This window comes from Macaca thibetana, chromosome 18, assembly GCF_024542745.1.
Source record: "Macaca thibetana thibetana isolate TM-01 chromosome 18, ASM2454274v1, whole genome shotgun sequence".
Lineage (NCBI taxonomy): Eukaryota > Metazoa > Chordata > Mammalia > Primates > Cercopithecidae > Macaca > Macaca thibetana.
Genome location: NC_065595.1, coordinates 72,689,039 through 72,706,452, shown reverse-complemented (window position 1 = coordinate 72,706,452; position 17,414 = coordinate 72,689,039). Strand labels below are relative to the sequence as shown.

The window sequence follows — 17,414 nt, the reverse complement described above, 5'->3', positions numbered from 1 at the left end:
TCTCCAATACTTATTATTGTCTGTTTATTTTGATTATGCCATTTTAATGGGTGAAAAGTGATATTGTGTTGTGTTTGAATTTGAATCTCTGAATGACTAATGATGTTGACTGTGCCTTTTAGCTATTCACACCTTTTGTGAAATGTCTATTTAAATATTTTGGCTATTTGTAAACAAGATCGTTTGCCTTATTATTGACTTGTGAAAGTTCTTTGTATATTCTGAATAGAAGACTTTTGTCATAACTATTATTTGCACATTTTTTTACCGTTATGCAGATTGTCTATTTATTTTCTTAATGACCTTTTCTGATGCACAAAGTTTTAAATTTTGACAAAGTCCAATTTGTCAATTTTTTTTCTAATGTATTCTTTTAGTGTCATATCCAAAACACCTTTCATTAACCCAAGGTCATGAAGATTTTTCTGTGTTTTCTTCTAATGATCCTATGGTTTCAGTTCCTAAACTAGGTTTTAAATCCATTTGGAATAATTTTTGCATATAGTGTGAGGTAAGGTTTAAAGCTGTTTGATCATTATTTGTCAAAAAGACTATTATTTCCCTACATGTATTGGCACCTCTCTTGAGAATCAATGGACGTAAGTATAAGGGTTTATTTTACATTTCATTCTATTGATCTGTATGTCTGTCTTTATTCCAATACCACACTCATTGTCTTATTGTGGAATTATAGTAATTTTTTAAAATCAAGAAGTATGAGTTCTTCCACTTTGTTCCTTTTTTTTTTTTTTTTTTTTTTGAGACGGAGTCTAGCTCTGTTGCCCAGGCTGGAGTGCAGTGGCCGGATCTCGGCTCACTGCAAGCTCCGCCTCCCGGGTTCACGCCATTCTCCTGCCTCAGCCTCCCGAGTAGCTGGGACTACAGGCGCCGCCACCTCGCCCGGCTAATTTTTTTTGTATTTTAGTAGAGACGGGGTTTCACCGTGTTAGCCAGGATGGTCTCGATCTCCTGACCTCGTGATCCGCCCGTCTCGGCCTCCCAAAGTGCTGGGATTACAGGCTTGAGCCACCGCGCCCGGCCCCACTTTGTACCTTTTATGAATTGTTTTGACTATGCTGAGTCCTTCGCATCAGTTTATAAATTTTAAGATCAGGTTGTTAATTTCTGCAAAAAAAAAAAAAAAATTGCTGAAGTTTCTATGGGGATTGTGTCAAATCCACAGATTACTTGGAGGAGAACTGACATCTTAACACTGAGCATTCCAATCCATGACCATGAAAGATCCCTTCACTTACTTAGATCTTTAATTCCCTCAGCAGTACTTTTTATAGTGTCAGTGTACAAGCCTTACACTTTGTTTGCTACATTAATTCCTGCATTATTATTGTTGTCAATTAAATTTTTTCTCTGTTTCATCTTTAATTTGTTCATTGCTAAGACATAGAAATACAACTACTTTTACATATTGATTTTGTATCACATAACTTTGCTGAACTCATAATTTCGTGAATTTCCAAGGATTGTCTATACATATCTCATTTTCTTGCTTGATTACACTGGCTAGAACCTGCAGTCCAATGTTAAATAGGAGTGTGAGATTGAACATCCTTGCCTTGTTTCTTCTTTTCTTTCATCTTTAGTTATGATGTTAGCTGTAGGTTTTGTAGATGCTTTGATCAGATTAAAGAGGCTCCCTTGTATTCCAGTTTTATTGAGCGTCATCATGAAGGGATGTTGAATTTTGTAAAAATGCTTCATCTATTGAGATGATTGCGTGGTTTTGTCCTTCATTCTATTAGTACAGTGCAATATATTACTTTTCAGTGCAAAGTCACCTTTGCACTATGGAATAAGTCCCACTTGATCATAGTATACAAATCTTTGTATATGCTGCTGTATTCTGCTTGTTAGTGACTTGTTGAGGATCTGTGCATCTATGTTTGTAAGAAATGTTTGTCCGTAGGTTTTAAAAAAATAATGCCCTTTTTTGCCTCTGACATGCAAATACTATCCTCATAGAACAAGCTGGGAATTGTTCCCTTCTCCTTTATATTCTGGAAGAGTTTATAAAGGGTTAGTATTATTTCTCTAAATGTTTGAGAGAAATCACCAGTGAAACCACCTGGACCTGGGCTTTTTTTGTGAGATTTTAAGGCATTAATTACATTTTTTTACTAGTCAGAATTTCTCGTTCTTCTTGAGTCATTTTTAGTATTTTGTGGTTATTTTTGTCTTTGAAGAAATTAGTCTGTTCAGTCTAAGTTGTCCAATTTGTTGACCTAAATATGTTCATATTTTTCCACTATAGTCCCTTAATTTTTATAAATTTGATAGTGAAGTCGTCTCCTTTCTCATTTTACTAATTTGTCTTTTTTTTTCTTGATCAGTCTAGCTAAAGATTTATCAGTTTTGTTGAATTTTTTAAAAAACTAATTTTTAATTTCACCCACTTTCTCTATTGCTTCTCTGTTGTCTATTTCATTGATTTTTCATTCTAATCTTCATTATTTGCTTCTTTCTTCTTGTCTTGAGTTTAGTTTTTTTTCCCAGTTACTGAGTGAAAGCTTCGTTTATTGATGTGACATCTTTATTTTCTAATATGTCTTTGTAGCTATAAATTTCCCTCTAAGTATGCATCCCATATGTCTTGATGTGTTTTTTTCATCCCACTTAATATATTTTGTGATTTCTTTCTTGGTCCATGAAAATAAAAGTGTATTAATTTCCAAATATTTGTGGATTTCCCAAATGTGCTTCTTTTATAAATTTATATTGTGGTAGAAAAAATATTGTACATGATTTTAATACTTTAAAATTTATTGACATTTGCATTTCTTTGATAGTGATGTTGAGCATTTGTTCACATACCTGTTGGTCAGTTGTATGTCTTTTTTTTTTTGAGACAAAGTCTCGCTCTGTCGCCCAGGCTGGAGTGCAGTGACGTGATCTAAGCTCACTGCAAGCTCTGCCTCACGGGTTCAAGCAATTCTCCTGCCTCAGCCTCCCGGGTAGCTGGAGCCACAGGTGCCCACCACCAGCCCAGCTAATTTTTTGTATTTTTAGTAGAGATGAGGCTTCACCGTTTTAGCCAGAATGGTCTCGACCTCCTGACCTCGTGATTCACCTGCCTCGGCCTCCCAAAGTGCTGGGATTATAGGCGTGAGCCACCACTCCCGGACCCCTTTGCCCACTTTTTAATGGGATTCCTGTTGAGTTTCTTGTTGTATATTCTGGATATTAGTACCCTGTTGAATGAATAGTTTGCAAATATTTTCTCCCATTCAACACATTCTCTCTTACTCTGTTATTTCTTTTTGTGTGCAGAGGCTTTTTAGTTTAATTAAGTCCCATTTGTCTATCTTTGTTTTTGTTGTCTGTGCTTTTGAGGTCTTAGTCATGAATTCTTTGCCTAGACCAATGTCCAAAAGAGTTTTTCCTAGGTTTTAGTATTTTCATAGTTCCAGTTCTTACATTTAAGTTTTTAATCCATCTTGAGTTGATGTTTGTATGTGATGAGAGAGAAGGGTCCAGTGTCATTCTTCTGCAACTGGCTCTCCGATTTCCTCAGCACCATATTGAAGAGGGTGTCCTTTCCCCAGTGTAAGTTCTTGCCGGCTTTGTTGAAGATCAGTTGACTGTAAACACGTGGCTTTGTTTCTCAGTTCTCCATTCTGATCCGTTGGTCAATGTATCTATTTTTATACAAATATCCTGCTGCTTTGGTTACCAAAAACTTAGAATGGATGATTACATTCATATATCATAATCCCCTTGTGGTTTTCCATTGACTTTAGAAAAATATCTAGATTTTCTCCTCCACCTACAGGGTCTTACGTTACCTGGTCTCTGCCTATCTCTATGCGTCCATTATATAACACATCACTTTACTCAATTAACTCAAATAAGTTACTTTCATTTTCTGAAATTGAAGTCTTATTCTTGACTTAAGCTTTTGCATATGCTATTCTCCTAGACTGGGGCGTTCTTGCCTTATGTGATTATTTGGGTCTGAGCTCAAATGTTACCTCTTGAAATCTTCTCCAACAATCAAACCTATTTTCTTTTTTTTTTTTTTTCTTTCTTCCCCCCTCCCCCCACCCCCACCTCTGAGACGGAGTCTCTCTGTCACCCAGAGCTGGAGTGCAATGGTGTGATCTCGGCTCACTGCAACCTCCACCTCCCTGGTTCAAGCAATTCTCCTGTCTCAGCCTCCTGAGTACCTGGGATTACAGCTGCACGCCACCATGTCCAGCTAATTTTTGTATTTTTAGTAGCGACAGGGTTTCACCATGTTGGCCAGGCTGGTCCCGAACTCCTGACCTTGTCATCTGCCCACCTCAGCCTCCCCAAGTGCTGGGATTATAGGTGTGAGCCACCATGCCCTGCCCCAAACCTGCTTTCTACTCCACCTCCAGTAAGTCTTTTTATTAAATGGTTCTGACGACTTTCTTTATACATTGCCACTATCTAAATTTACCAGTGGTCATTCTGTGCCTTGGACCACCTGCTGGGCTTGCCAGATAATAGCTGTTTTCATGAGTCCACAGGAAAAATTTATTGTTTTCATCATTTGTCCACTCAGGGTGGCACTCTCAATTTCCGATGGTAATTTTATTACTGCCCTCTCTATTTTATGTGCTGCCTCCTTCTGAAACTGCTCTGGTGTAGACTCTAGAGCTATTTCTATTTACCCTAAACCAACCCCCAACTACTTCAATGGAAATTGTAGTTTATAGTATTCTGTCTCCTAGTTAAGCTGTATGTGTGAGCTATGGGTAATTTTTATTTACTCTTCTTGTTAGCCTATGTGGGTTTTTTGTTTGTTAGTTTTTGGTTTTGGTTTTTTGAGACGGAGTCTCACTCTGTCATCCAGGCTGGAGCGCAGTGGTGCAATCTCGGCTCACTGCAACCTCTGCCCCCCAGGTTCAAGCGATTCTCCTGCCTCAGCCTCCCAAGTATCTAGGATTACAGGCACCTGCCACCATGCCTGGCTAATTTTTGTATTTTTAGTAAAGACAGGGTTTCACCATCTTGGCCAGGCTAGTCTTGAACTCCTGACCTCATGATCCACTCTCCTTGGCCTCCCAAAACGCTAGGATTACAGGAGTGACCCACTGCGCCTGGCCACCTGTGTGTTTTTTAGAAACATTCAACTTTGCTTTTTTCATCATCATGATTAACAAAATAATAATAGGCCAGGCATGGTGGCTCACGCCTGTAATCCCAGCACTTTGGGAGGCCAAGGTGGGCGGATCAGGAGGTCAGGAGATTGAGACCATCCTGGCGAACACGGTGAAACCCCATCTCTACTAAAAAAAAAAATTAGCCATGCATGGTGGCAGGCGCCTGTAGTCCCAGCTATTCAGGAGGCTGAGGCAGGAGAATAGCGTGAACCCAAGAGGCGGAGCTTGCAGTGAGCAGAGATCACGCCACTGCACTCCAGCCTGGGGGACAGAGCGAGACTCCATCTCAAAAAGAAAACAAAACAAAACAAAAAAAGAAAATAATAATAATACAGTAGTTATTTTGTATTAATGCTGGAAAGATAATGTAGTTAATGGTAACTGCTTTAAAATATTAGCTATCACTATTATCATCACATAATGCAAAAGGCCTAGCACAGTGGCTTATGGCTGTAATCCCAGTGCTTTCTTTTTTTTTTTTTTTTTTTTTTTGAGACGGAGTCTCGCTCTGTCGCCCAGGCTGGAGTGCAGTGGCCGGATCTCAGCTCACTGCAAGCTCCGCCTCCCGGGTTCCCGCCATTCTCCTGCCTCAGCCTCCCGAGTAGCTGGGACTACAGGCGCCTGCCACCTCACCCGGCTAGTTTTTTGTATTTTTTAGTAGAGACGGGGTTTCACCGTGCTAGCCAGGATGGTCTCGATCTCCTGACCTCGTGATCCGCCCGTCTCGGCCTCCCAAAGTGCTGGGATTACAGGCTTGAGCCACCGCGCCCGGCCATCCCAGTGCTTTCAACTGCTGAGGTGGGAGCATAGCTTGAGGCCAGAAGTTTGCAACATGCCTGGATAACATAGCAAGATCCCTGTCTATACAAAAAAGTTTTTGAATTAGCTAGGTGTGATGGCATGTGCCTGTAGTCCTGGCTACTTGGGAGGCTGAGGCAAGAGGATTGCTTGAGCTGAGAAGTTCAAGGCTGCAGTGATCTATGATTGTACCACTGTGCTCCAGCCTAGGTGACAGAGCAAGACCTTATCTCTTAAAAAAAAAAAAAAAGAAAAAGAATAGTGAAAAGATTTACCATGTGATCAACAGTGATATATTCGCTTTTGTGAGAAGAGCAATGGATTTGCATATAGAGGTAACTTCATTTTATTACCAGTTTAGGAGAAGTGACACATGCCAAAAAGAAAGAAAGAAATAAATGTTAGGAAGAAGCTGTTAAGAATTCCATTCAATTTACTGGTATGATTGCATTGCCATTGCTAGAAAAATTAATAGTTATAAATTATATGAAAAGCTGTCTGGAGAAAAGCTGCAGGGCTTGGTGGCTCACGCCTGTAATCCCAGCACTTTGAGAGGCTGAGGCGGGCGGATCACCAGAGGTCATTAGTTCAAGACCACCCTGGCCATGATGAAACCCCGTCTCTACTAAAAATACAAAAAATTAGCCAGGCGTGGTGATGAGCGCCTGTAATCCCAGCTACTCAGGAGGCTGAGGCAGGAGAATCGCTTGAACCCAGGAGGCAGAGGTTGCAGTGAGCTGAGATCACGCCACTGCACTCCAGCCTGGTGACAGAGTGAGACTCCGTCTCAAAGAAAAAAAAAAGAGTTACAAGCCACACTGTGACATTTCTGCCTTACACTTATTTCTGCAGGCTTATTACCTTCTGACACCTAACCTTCATGTAAGTGGCCAATTGCTCTTTGCTGACTACTCCCCGAGTGTTTGCTTTTACAAAGTAAGTTGTATCCCACTGATAAGGTGTGGGGAAAAGAAAGAGAGATCAGACTGTTACTGTGTCCGTATAGAAAGAAGTAGACATGGCCGGGCGCGGTGGCTCAAGCCTGTAATCCCAGCACTTTGGGAGGCCGAGACGGGCGGATCACGAGGCCAGGAGATCGAGAGACAATCCCGGCTAACACGGTGAAACCCCGTCTCTACTAAAAAATACAAAAAAAAAAAAAAAAAAAACTAGCCGGGCGAGGTGGCGGGTGCCTGTGGTCCCAGCTACTCGGGAGGCTGAGGCAGGAGAACGGCGTAAACCCGGGAGGCGGAGCTTGCAGTGAGCTGAGGTCCGGTCACTGCACTCCAGCCTGGGTGACAGAGCAAGACTCCGTCTCAAAAAAAAAAAAAAAAAAAAAAAAAGAAAGAAGTAGACATAAGAGACTCCATTTTGTTCTGTATTTGAGATGCTGTTAATCTCTGACCCTACCCCCAACTTTGTCCTTGCAAGAGACATGTGCTGTGGTGGCTCAAGGTTTAACGGATTTTGGGCTGTGCAGGGTGTGCTTTGTTAAACAAGTGCCTGAAGGCAGTGTGCTGGTTAAAAGTCATCACCATTCTCTTAATCTCAAGTACCCAGGGACGCATACACTGCCAAAGTTCCCAGGGACCTCTGCCTAGGAAAGCTAGGTATTGTCCAAGGTTTCTCCCCATGTGATAGTCTGAAATATGGCCTCGTGGGAAGGGAAAGACCTGATCATTCCCCAGCCTGACACCTGTGAAGGGTTTGTGCTGAGGAGGACTAGTGTAAGAGGAAAGAGGGCCTCTGGGCAGTTGAGATAGAGAAAAGCATCTGTCTCCTGCCCATCCCTGGCCAATGGAGCATCTTGGAGTAAAACCCGATTGTATGTTCTGTTTACTGAGAAAGGAGAAAACCGCGTTAGGGCGAAAGGTGGGACTTGCTAGCGCAATGCTGCTCTTTATGCACTAAAAAGGTTTATGAAGATGCCTGTATATGCATATCAAGGCACAGCACTTTTCCTTAAACTTACGTCACAGAGATCTTTATTCATATATCTTACTGCTGACCTTCTCCCTACAATGATCCTATTATCCTGCCACTTCCCTTTTTCTAAGATGGTAAAGATAATTATCAATAAATACTGAGGGAACTCAGAGACCGGTGCCAGCGCGGGTCCTCTGTATGCTGAGCGCCGGTCCCCTGGGCCCACCTTTTCTTTCTCTATACTTTGTCTCTGTGTCTCATTTCTTTTCTCAAGTCTCTCGTTCCACCTAACGAGAAACACCCACAGGTGTGGAGGGGCAGGCCATCCCTTCAATAAGGGTGGTTGGAAATCTGCTTTTATATTTGAGAAGCCATGGTTGATGAGGGAAAGTGATATAGTTCGGATATTTGCCCCACCCAAATCTCACATTGAATTGTAATCCCCAGTGGTGGAGATGGGGCCTGATAAGTGGTGATTGAATCATAAGAGCAGATCCCTTATGAATGGCTTGGGCCATCCCTTTGGTGATAAGTGAGCTCTCGTCCTAAGTTCACATAAGATCTGGTAGTTTAAGCCAAGCTTGGTGGCTCACGCCTGTAATCCCAGCACTTTGGGAGGCTGAGGCGGGTGGATCACCTGAGGTCAGGAGTTTGAGAGCAACCTGACCAACATGGTGAAACTCCGTCTCTACCAAAAATACAAAAATTAGCCAGGCATGGTGGTGCCCGCCTGTAATCCCAGCTACTCAGGAGGCTGAGGCAGGAGAATCGCTTGAACCCAGGAGGCGGAGAATGCAGTGAGCCGAGATCGCACCATTGCACTCCAGCCTGGGCAACAAGAGCAAAACTCCAACTCAAAAAAAAAAAAAAAAAAAAAAGATCTGGTAGTTTAAAAAGTGTGGGACGCCTCCCCACCCACCACTCTCTCTCTCTTGCTCCTGCTTTTGCCATACGATGTGCCAGCTCTCACTTTGCCTTCTGCCATGATTGAAAGCTCCCTGAGGTTTCCCCAGAAGCTGAGCACATACCATTGCCATGATCTCTGCACAGTCTGCGTAACTGTGAGCCAATTAAACCTCTTTTAAAATAAATTGCCCCGTCTCAGGTATTTATTGCAATTCAAGAAAGGCCTAACATAAAAAATTGGTATCGAGGAGTGGGACATTGCTATAAGATACCTTAAAATGGAAGTGATTCCGGAACTAGCTACAGGGCAGAAGGTGGAAGAGTTTCGAGGGCTCAGGAAGGTGAGCGAAAGTTTTCAACTTCTTGGGTACTGGCAAAATGGTTGTGACCAAAATGCTGATAGTGAGATGAACAGTGAACTCCAGGCTGACAACGTCTCATATGGAAATAGGAAATTTATTGGGAACTGGAGAAAAGGTCATGCATATTAGGCCTTAGCAAAGAACCTGCCTGCATTGCATTCATGCCCTTAAGGATCTGTGGAAAAGATTTAGGATATCCGGTGGAAGGAATTTCTAAGACAGAGAGGAATTTCTGAAAGAGGAATTCAAGCAGATTGTGGAGCAACCACTTGCTAGAGAAATTTGCATTACTAAAAGGGAGTAAAGTGCTAATATCCAAGAAAATAAGGAAAAGGCCTTAAGGCATTTCAGAGACCTTGGCAGCAGCCCCCCATCATCACAAACCCTGAGGCCTAGCAGGGCTGAATGGTTTCATAGGCCAGGGTCAGGTCATTGCTGTACTGTGAAATCTCAGGACACTGCTACCTGCATCCAGGTGACTGCAGCTCCAGCAAGGGTGTAAAGGGGCCAGGAGTTCAGGCTGCCACTTTGGAGAATGCAAGCCATAAACCTTTATGGCTTTCATGTGGTGTTAAGCCTGCAGGTGCACAGAACGTGAGAGTGATTGAGGCTTGGCAGCCTCCACCTTGATTTCAGAGGATGTATCAAAAAGCCTCGGTGTCCGGGCAGAAGCCTGCTGCAAGGGCAGAACTCTCACAGAGAACCTCTACTAGGGCAGTGACGAGGGAAAATGTGGGATTAGAGTCCCCACACTGAGATTCCACTGGGCACTGTCTAATGGAGCTGTCAGAAGGGGGCCACCATCCTCCAGACCCAAGAATCACAGATCCACCAGCAATTTGCACTCTGTGCCTGGAAAAGTCACAGGCACTCAACTCCTGCCTGCGAGAGCAGCATCTTGAATTGTAATCCCAACACGTCGAGGGAGGGACCTGGTGGGAGGTGATTGGATCATGGAAGCAGTTTCCCCCCTGCTGTTCTGATGATAGTGAGTTCTCACAAGAGCCCATGGCTTAAAAGTGTTTGGCAGTTCCCACTTACGCTGTCCCTCCTGCCACTAAGTAAGATATACCTTGCTTCCCCTTCACTTTCTGCCATTATTGTAAGTTTCCTGAGGTCTCTCCAGCCATGCAGAACTGTGAGTCAATTAAACCTCTTTTGTTTATAAATTACCCAGTCTTAGGTAGTATATTTATAGCAGTGTAAGAACCGGACCCATACAGGAGCCCGCCTCTCGCACCACTGTGCCCTGGATGTAGGATACGCAGTCAGAGGAGATTGCTTTGGAGCTTTGTGATTTAATGACTGCCCTGCTTGGCTTCAGACTTGTGTGGGGCTTGTAGCCCCGTTTCTTTTGGCCAGATCTTCCCTTTTAGAACAGGAGTGTTTATCCAGTGCCTATACCCACCATTGTATCTTGGAAGTAAATAGCTTGTTTTTTATTTTACAGGCTTACCGTTGGAAGGAACTTGCTTTGTCCCAGATGAGACATTGAACTTTGGACTTTTCAGTTAATGCTGCAGTTACAGGTGTGCGCCACCATGCCCAGCTAATTTTGTATGTTTAGTAGAGATGGGGTTTCACCATGTTGGTCAGGCTGGTCTTGAACTCCTGATCTCGTGATCTGCCCACCTCAGCCTCGCAAAGTGCCGGGATTATAGGTGTAAGCCACCGTGCCCAGCCTGCTTTTATCTTCTTTGATGCCATTGAGGGTTTAACTGTGGTGTAAGCGGCAGTGCAGGGGGGTGTGCGTGTGTCAGCAGAGTTAGGGTACTGGTGGGAGCAGGATGGTGAGACTGCCGGTGGGTGCCAGCAAAGTGGTGCATGGGAGATTGCAGTGGGAAGAGGCTGTGGGTGGGTGGGTGTTCACCGGTAGGGGCCAGTCTGCTGGAGCTCTGTGGCAGTTAGGTATGGTCTGCCTGTAAATGACCTATTTTGGCTGCCACTGGAGGGCACCCTAGTTGGGCATCTGTGGCTGTGCTGCAAACGGCCACGGCCAGGCAGGGACCCCCAGAAAGGCCAGATTAAGGGAGCAGGGGCACTCAGGTAGACTGGCCTTGTCCCAAGGGCAAGACCACCCTGCTCTTTCCAGGTCTGACAGTTGACAAAGCCAAAGTCACCCAGAGGAGTGTGGTGAGTCCTAGGGGATGGGTGTCCTTGGTTGTACTCCACTGTAGCCATTCCAGTGCCAAACCCTCTGGGTTCTGCAAAGGCTGGAGTCCCTTCCCTGCCACCGCTCCAAACAACTCTCCCTGTCAGCTTAAATGTCCATGGGGTTGTGGGGTTTCCTGCAGCCAGGATTCCGGAGGTCCATGGTAAGAGTGGGTCACTCGTCTGTTTAACTCACCCGTTCCCCAGGAGCCACGGAGGACCAGAACAAATCCTAGTGCTCACCGGTCCTGGGCAGGGTTCCCCGCTTCCTTCCCCTTGAGCCCAGCGTCTGTATTTTCCCACTGTCCACTCTCAACACCTTCCTTCCAAAGATCTGCTCAGAGTGTGTCAGTTTTCTTGATGGTCTGGTCTCTTGGTGAGAGATGCTCTTCCTGGCCGCATCTAGTCAGCCAGCTTAGCTCCCTCCCCAACTCTTTTAGATTTCTCCAAACATCATTGTACTGATCTTTAAGGCTCTGGTATTCCTGTTTCCACTTCCTGGTTCTCGAGCGTACTGGTATCTTCCCTACCCTTGCAGGTAACAGGGTGACAGGGCAAAGGCAAAGGAGCAGTAGAGGGTAACTGAGCCGCGGACACGTAGGCACAGAAGACAAAGGCCCGGAGAGATCCTGCAATATTTGCTTCTGATGAGGGCCTCAGGCTGCTTCCACTCATGGTGGAAGGCAAAGGAGAGCTGGTGTGTAGAGATCACATGGCGAGAGAAAGCAAAAGATGGGGGAGGTGCCAAGCTCTTTTAAACCACCAGGTGTCATTGTTGTTAATCGGAAAAAAGTTAACTTGTCCCTGGGAAATGAGCAAGAACTCACACTCCCACCACCGTGAGGCATTAATCTATTCATCAGGGACCCACCCCCATGACCCAAACACCTCCCACTAGGTCCCATCTGCAACACTGGGGATCAAATTTCAACATAAGATTTGGAAGGATAAACATTCAAATTGTAGCACATTCCTAGGCAGAAGTACGTATCTGGGTGCACCAAAATTCATGTACTAGAGTATCTGGATCAGTACTAGCTTCCAAATGGTAAATGAACCAAACAGCCGTCAGATAAATAGTATGTGGTTTATTCACACAATGGAATATTATACAACCATGAGAATGAAAAACCATGTACAAATACATGCAACAAAAATCTCACAAACATAATATGGGTGAAAAGAAACCAGATACAAAGAATGCATAATTCCATTTATGTATCATCCCAAACCAGACAGAACTAATCTATGCTCTTAGAACTCAAGATAGTGGTTTCCCTTGGAGAGGTAGTTAACTGGAAGGGAATCTGATGGGGGGCTTCTGGGGTGCTGATTGTATGCACGTGTTCCATTTGTGAAAAATCATTGCTGTGTTTCTATAGTTACACTTTAATAAAAAGTTAAAATGATTTGCCTCTGTCTGGATACTCAACTCAAAACTGAAAAAAAGGCCTCCTTTTCTCAGCCTCTCCCTTGGCTACACTCTTGTACTGCCATTCCCAGCTCCGGCCACTTGCAAACGGTGAGGGTGGGAAGGGAACCCGTCTCCCTGTCATGCAGGCTAAACTAGATTTGCTACAGGTTGGGCTGCTAAAGGAGGAGGCCCATCAAACTTAAATTCAAGTCTTATCTTTGCTTCCTGCCAGTGCACTCGAGGGCCGTCTTGCTCTCTCTAACCCCTCCTTTCAACAAAGCCCCTTACTCAGAAAGAAACACTCCTCCCAGGGAACATCTACGTAGGTACCAACGTTTTGAACCAAAAGGATGGAGCTCTAATAGTGAACATCTCAAGCTGCAGGTGGTGGATGGGTGGAGTCATCTGGGCTGACACCCACGGAGGTATGTAACAAGCACTTGGAGGGCAGGCCCGACTTGGGGAGGGGGTGTGGAAATCCTAGCTCTCCTTTGGGCAAGTCTGTATCCTCTATGACTCAGTTTCCTCATCATTAAAATGGGAATAATGGTGCTGAGATGTTGTAACAATCAAAATGAGTTACCACAGGTGAAGAATTTGGCGAAGTGACTGACTCAGGTAGGAGACTAATAAACGTGAGTTGTCAGCTCGGCTTTGTCCAAGGTACGCTGTCCCCAGAAAAGTACAACCCAGGAGAAGTCCAGGGCGCAGGGGACTTGAGGGCTTGCTCAAGTCTCCACAGCCAAACTGTGCAGAGTACCCTTGGGTGTCCTCAGTGTCCTCAATATCGTGGTGAGGCGCAGGCACTACGGAGTGGGGTGGCTTTTAGGCCTACGTGGGAGCAGAGGACAAACTGGGAAGCACAAGAGGGAGAGAAGTGCTGACAGTGCCCCGGGATCCAGTCCCGTCCATATCTGCTAAAGATCATGACAGAAGTGTAGCAGCCTTTGCACTGGTTGCCTTCAAACAATTAGGAATGTTGTTCTGTCCGAGGGCGGGGAATGAAAACGCTTGTCAAGTGTGTAGTGTTTGATACAGCAGCAACTAGGGAGGTTCTAACATCACACACTCACACTTCCTATTTGACCAACAGGCCGTCAAGTACCACAGGCATTTTGGTACAACTTCCATTACTGGGGCCTGGTCCCTGGATTTGGCCTCTATTTTGCAGACCCTAGAGACCCTCTGTGGTGACTGGCTCGAGATAACCCAAACGCACAAGGCCTGAGGTAGACAACAGAAAGTCAGTTTTTCAACAAAAAACAATGTTCGGTAGCTAGAACATTCACACTGGCATTTTCACCGTGCAGGCAGATCTCTACAAGTAACCAAACCTTCATCACAAAGATACTTGAAGAGTACTTGAATACAAATCAAAATGACATAATGGCACTAAGCTAAAAAACAGGTTAAGAAGAAATTCCCGAGTTAACAAAACTGGATACCTGGCCCTCTCATGGCTCAGCAACCTTTGTCTGCTTTTCTATGATGCTGACCAATATACTCTCAGCTCTGCTCTGATTCTCTACTAACATGTGAAGTCAGACAGCGATCGTGCTCCCTCGATTTCCAAGTGTGGGTGGGGGAGCAGGCTGGGAAACTCACTGTGCTGGCAACCTGCCTTTCAGTCATTACGAGAAGGCGTTAACGTAAGTGAGAGTCTCCACCCCGTGTTTTCTCCGGCTGAAGGCCAGTTTCTTTGCGAGTCACCCTGGACCCAGAGAGCCTGGCTGGGTACTGAAGGCACAGGAGGGCCAAGCCGGAGGCTGCAGTGGCTCTGCAGAGAGGCCCTCTCACAGAATCGCAATACTCTCCGCAGGTTAGAACACGGCTTCCTCAGAAGTGGTTAAAAACTGCCAGCTCCTCTCCCTGAACACAAGCCACTAGTGCTTTTTCTCAAGTATATCCTGGGCCCAAAGCATTGAACATCAGCAGTCTTCGTTCCATCACAATCCAGCCATGGTCCCAGATCAATCAGCGCAATCCCCAGTTCCGTCATCCCACCAATAGCTGGCTGGGTCTTCATTTCTAATTCCATTCTCGGAGGATAAACTGCACGGCAGGTCTGGGAGGGCCCCACTTCACTGAGCTTACGGCAACAGGTGCTCTTCCTGGCCTGATGGTGAAAAGCCACGCCCCCTCACAACAGTCACCTAAGTCCTGAGTAGAAAACTGAACATTTCGACTGCAAGGTGGGTCGAGGGCGTCCTACTAGGTCCCTCCACCTTGGTGGTTGGAGAGGATAGGCAGGGGTCCTTTTCCTTTTCCTAACAGTTCTTAAGTCAATGTCCAGAAACTTAATTGTAGCAAGGAGACATGGGCTGGGGGCGGGTGGGGGGTGGTGGAGAAAGAACTGATAAGGCAAGCGACAGGCAAAGCTCAAGGAGGAAGGCGGCTGCCTGAATGCAGTGCCTGCAGACGTGGCTCCAGTGAGCCTCCCCCACACCAGCAACAGTGGGTTCAGTCCCCAGAGCGTCTTCTCAGATCTAATCTCACTCTCTGCTCCTTTCTGTTCACTGAAGGCCTGAGGAACTCTAGCTTTCTGTTCTCCCTGCTTTGTATTACCACTGGTTAGTCCATCCTTTGCAGGATTCTCCTCTCCCCCAAATTACCCATGGCGTGGAAGAGGCTGAAAGAGGCTAAAAGTACATGTATAATTATTACCTGTTAAGACCAGTAAATGCGAACTGAGGAAATGATGATGCTTTTCCTGTACCTACAAGCTATCAATACACTTCCCGGCACTGCGCTAGAATGAAAACGAACTTGTGTATGTGACAGGACGACTTCCTTTCCCCACCTCACCAACACCATCTGCAAACTTTTCCTAGCTAATGACAGCCACCAGAGTCAGATGCAGTATTACTTACTTCCCAAACGACTTAAGGCAAAAAGACTTATTTTTGTAAACTGGTAACACTTTGGAGATTCACAGGTTGCAGAAGGAACTGAAATGAGGAAACCCTATTTTCTTGCTAAAAAGCTTGCAACTCTAACACCATGAACGGTTAATAGACATAAACTAATAAAGACACTATGTTTTAAAACAAGTATTGTGAATTACTACAGGAAGTGATGTTTTTGTAAACCATGGCTTAATAATTTAAAAAACAATACTCAATTGCTCTGCTTCATTCTTGAAGTTTTTCACTACATCTACATCTAACAACTGGCAAGTTTTCCAAATGGTGGTGTAAAGTAAGGACAACAGTTCACATAGGTACCAGTTTTGGAAAAGCAGTCAATTATACAAGTGACAATTTTAACAATGGCTCGTATGGTGCAAAGTGCTGAGGCTGTAACAGAAGAACAGGTATTGCTTATTTCTGGGCTGAAGTGGGTACGCAGCATCAGTTGGTGAGAATATTCCTAATGCAGTTCTATCTATAAATTTGGAAAAAATGTGCAACATGTTTACATGGGAGGGATTTTCACTAAATTTTGAGAAAAATAACTATGGCACCATTTGTTCAATGAAGAAAGGTAAATGTGTCTAATCACAATCTTGGTAACTGGAAACATTAATTGCTGTGGTAGTAAATTCTCAAAAGAAAGCCCCCAAATTCCAAAATTCTATGCTGCCACTTAAAATGTTCTAACCAGCTCCTGAATTGTGGCATGTTAATGATTATTTCAAAATGCAATACATTGCTAAAATTTCAGCTAAGCAACTTTCATGAACATCTGAAATTGAGTTCTAAACTTTTAACTTGAACAATACATATTGAACACTTACATTCAACTGTACAGACCATTAAATCTTGAAAAATGCTATATAACAAAACCATAGAAATGAACATACTATGAAAATGCTCTCTGACCAATTCTACAACTGCAATAAATTGAATACTGTAGACGCACACAGGACAAATCTGAGCACTGAGGAAAGAGTTTAGTTGCTTTAACAAGTCATATTATATTTGTATGAGCTAAGATCATAGAGGCAAATGGAATTCTTAGAACATTACCTAAAAATAGATTTTTTTTTTTTTTTTTTTTTGAGACGGAGTCTCACGCTGTTGCCCAGGCTGGAGTGCAGTGGCGCGATCTCGGCTCACTGCAAGCTCCGCCTCCTGGGTTCACGCCATTCTCCTGCCTCAGCCTCCTGAGTAGCTAGGACTACAGGCGCCCGCCACCGCGCCCGGCTAATTTTTTGTATTTTTAGTAGAGACGGGGTTTCACTGTGGTCTCGATCTCCTGACCTTGTGATCCGCCCGCCTCGGCCTCCCAAAGTGCTGGGATTACAGGCTTGAGCCACCGCGCCCGGCCTTAAAAATAGATTTTTAAAGACAGAGGTCCCAATTCATTCTTATATACACATGCAAAAGTTCATCTGTCACAGACAGCAAATGCTGAATTTCTGCACTGCAGTTTCTGGCAGCATCCTGCACATTTAGAATTAAAATCGACAGACAGAGAAATGTCAAATATATCGAGATGAGTTGTTCACATCCGTGCAGGGCAGAACATGGCCCCTCTGGGACTACTGCCTGTGCTCACTACTGTTTCTCAAAGGCAAACACCAAGTAAATACCTAAAAAGGAAATAAATAAGAGTTTAGTTTCTCATATGATTACAATAAATAAAACAATCTGTCTTGTTCATAATTTGGGGAAAATTCTTAGGCTCTCAAGCAGCTTCTGAAGAGGAAAATCCCCGTAAATTCTAAGAGTTCCTCTATTATCTGAATCATTTTTAGGCAGACATGGGATG

General features: G+C 44.3%; 1 protein-coding gene across 3 annotated transcripts in view; it reads right to left on the bottom strand.

Moving 5' to 3' along the window:
- Positions 1-16,977: 16,977 nt before the first annotated feature.
- RNMT (RNA guanine-7 methyltransferase) overlaps positions 16,978-17,414 on the bottom strand; it is a 36,499-nt gene continuing 36,062 nt past the window's right edge. For all 3 annotated transcript variants that reach the window (XM_050767562.1, XM_050767564.1, XM_050767563.1), the window contains one exon: positions 16,978-17,235. In XM_050767562.1, coding sequence (XP_050623519.1) covers positions 17,201-17,235 — 35 coding nt within the window. In that variant the 3' untranslated portion in view covers positions 16,978-17,200. The remainder of the gene's footprint in view (positions 17,236-17,414) is intronic.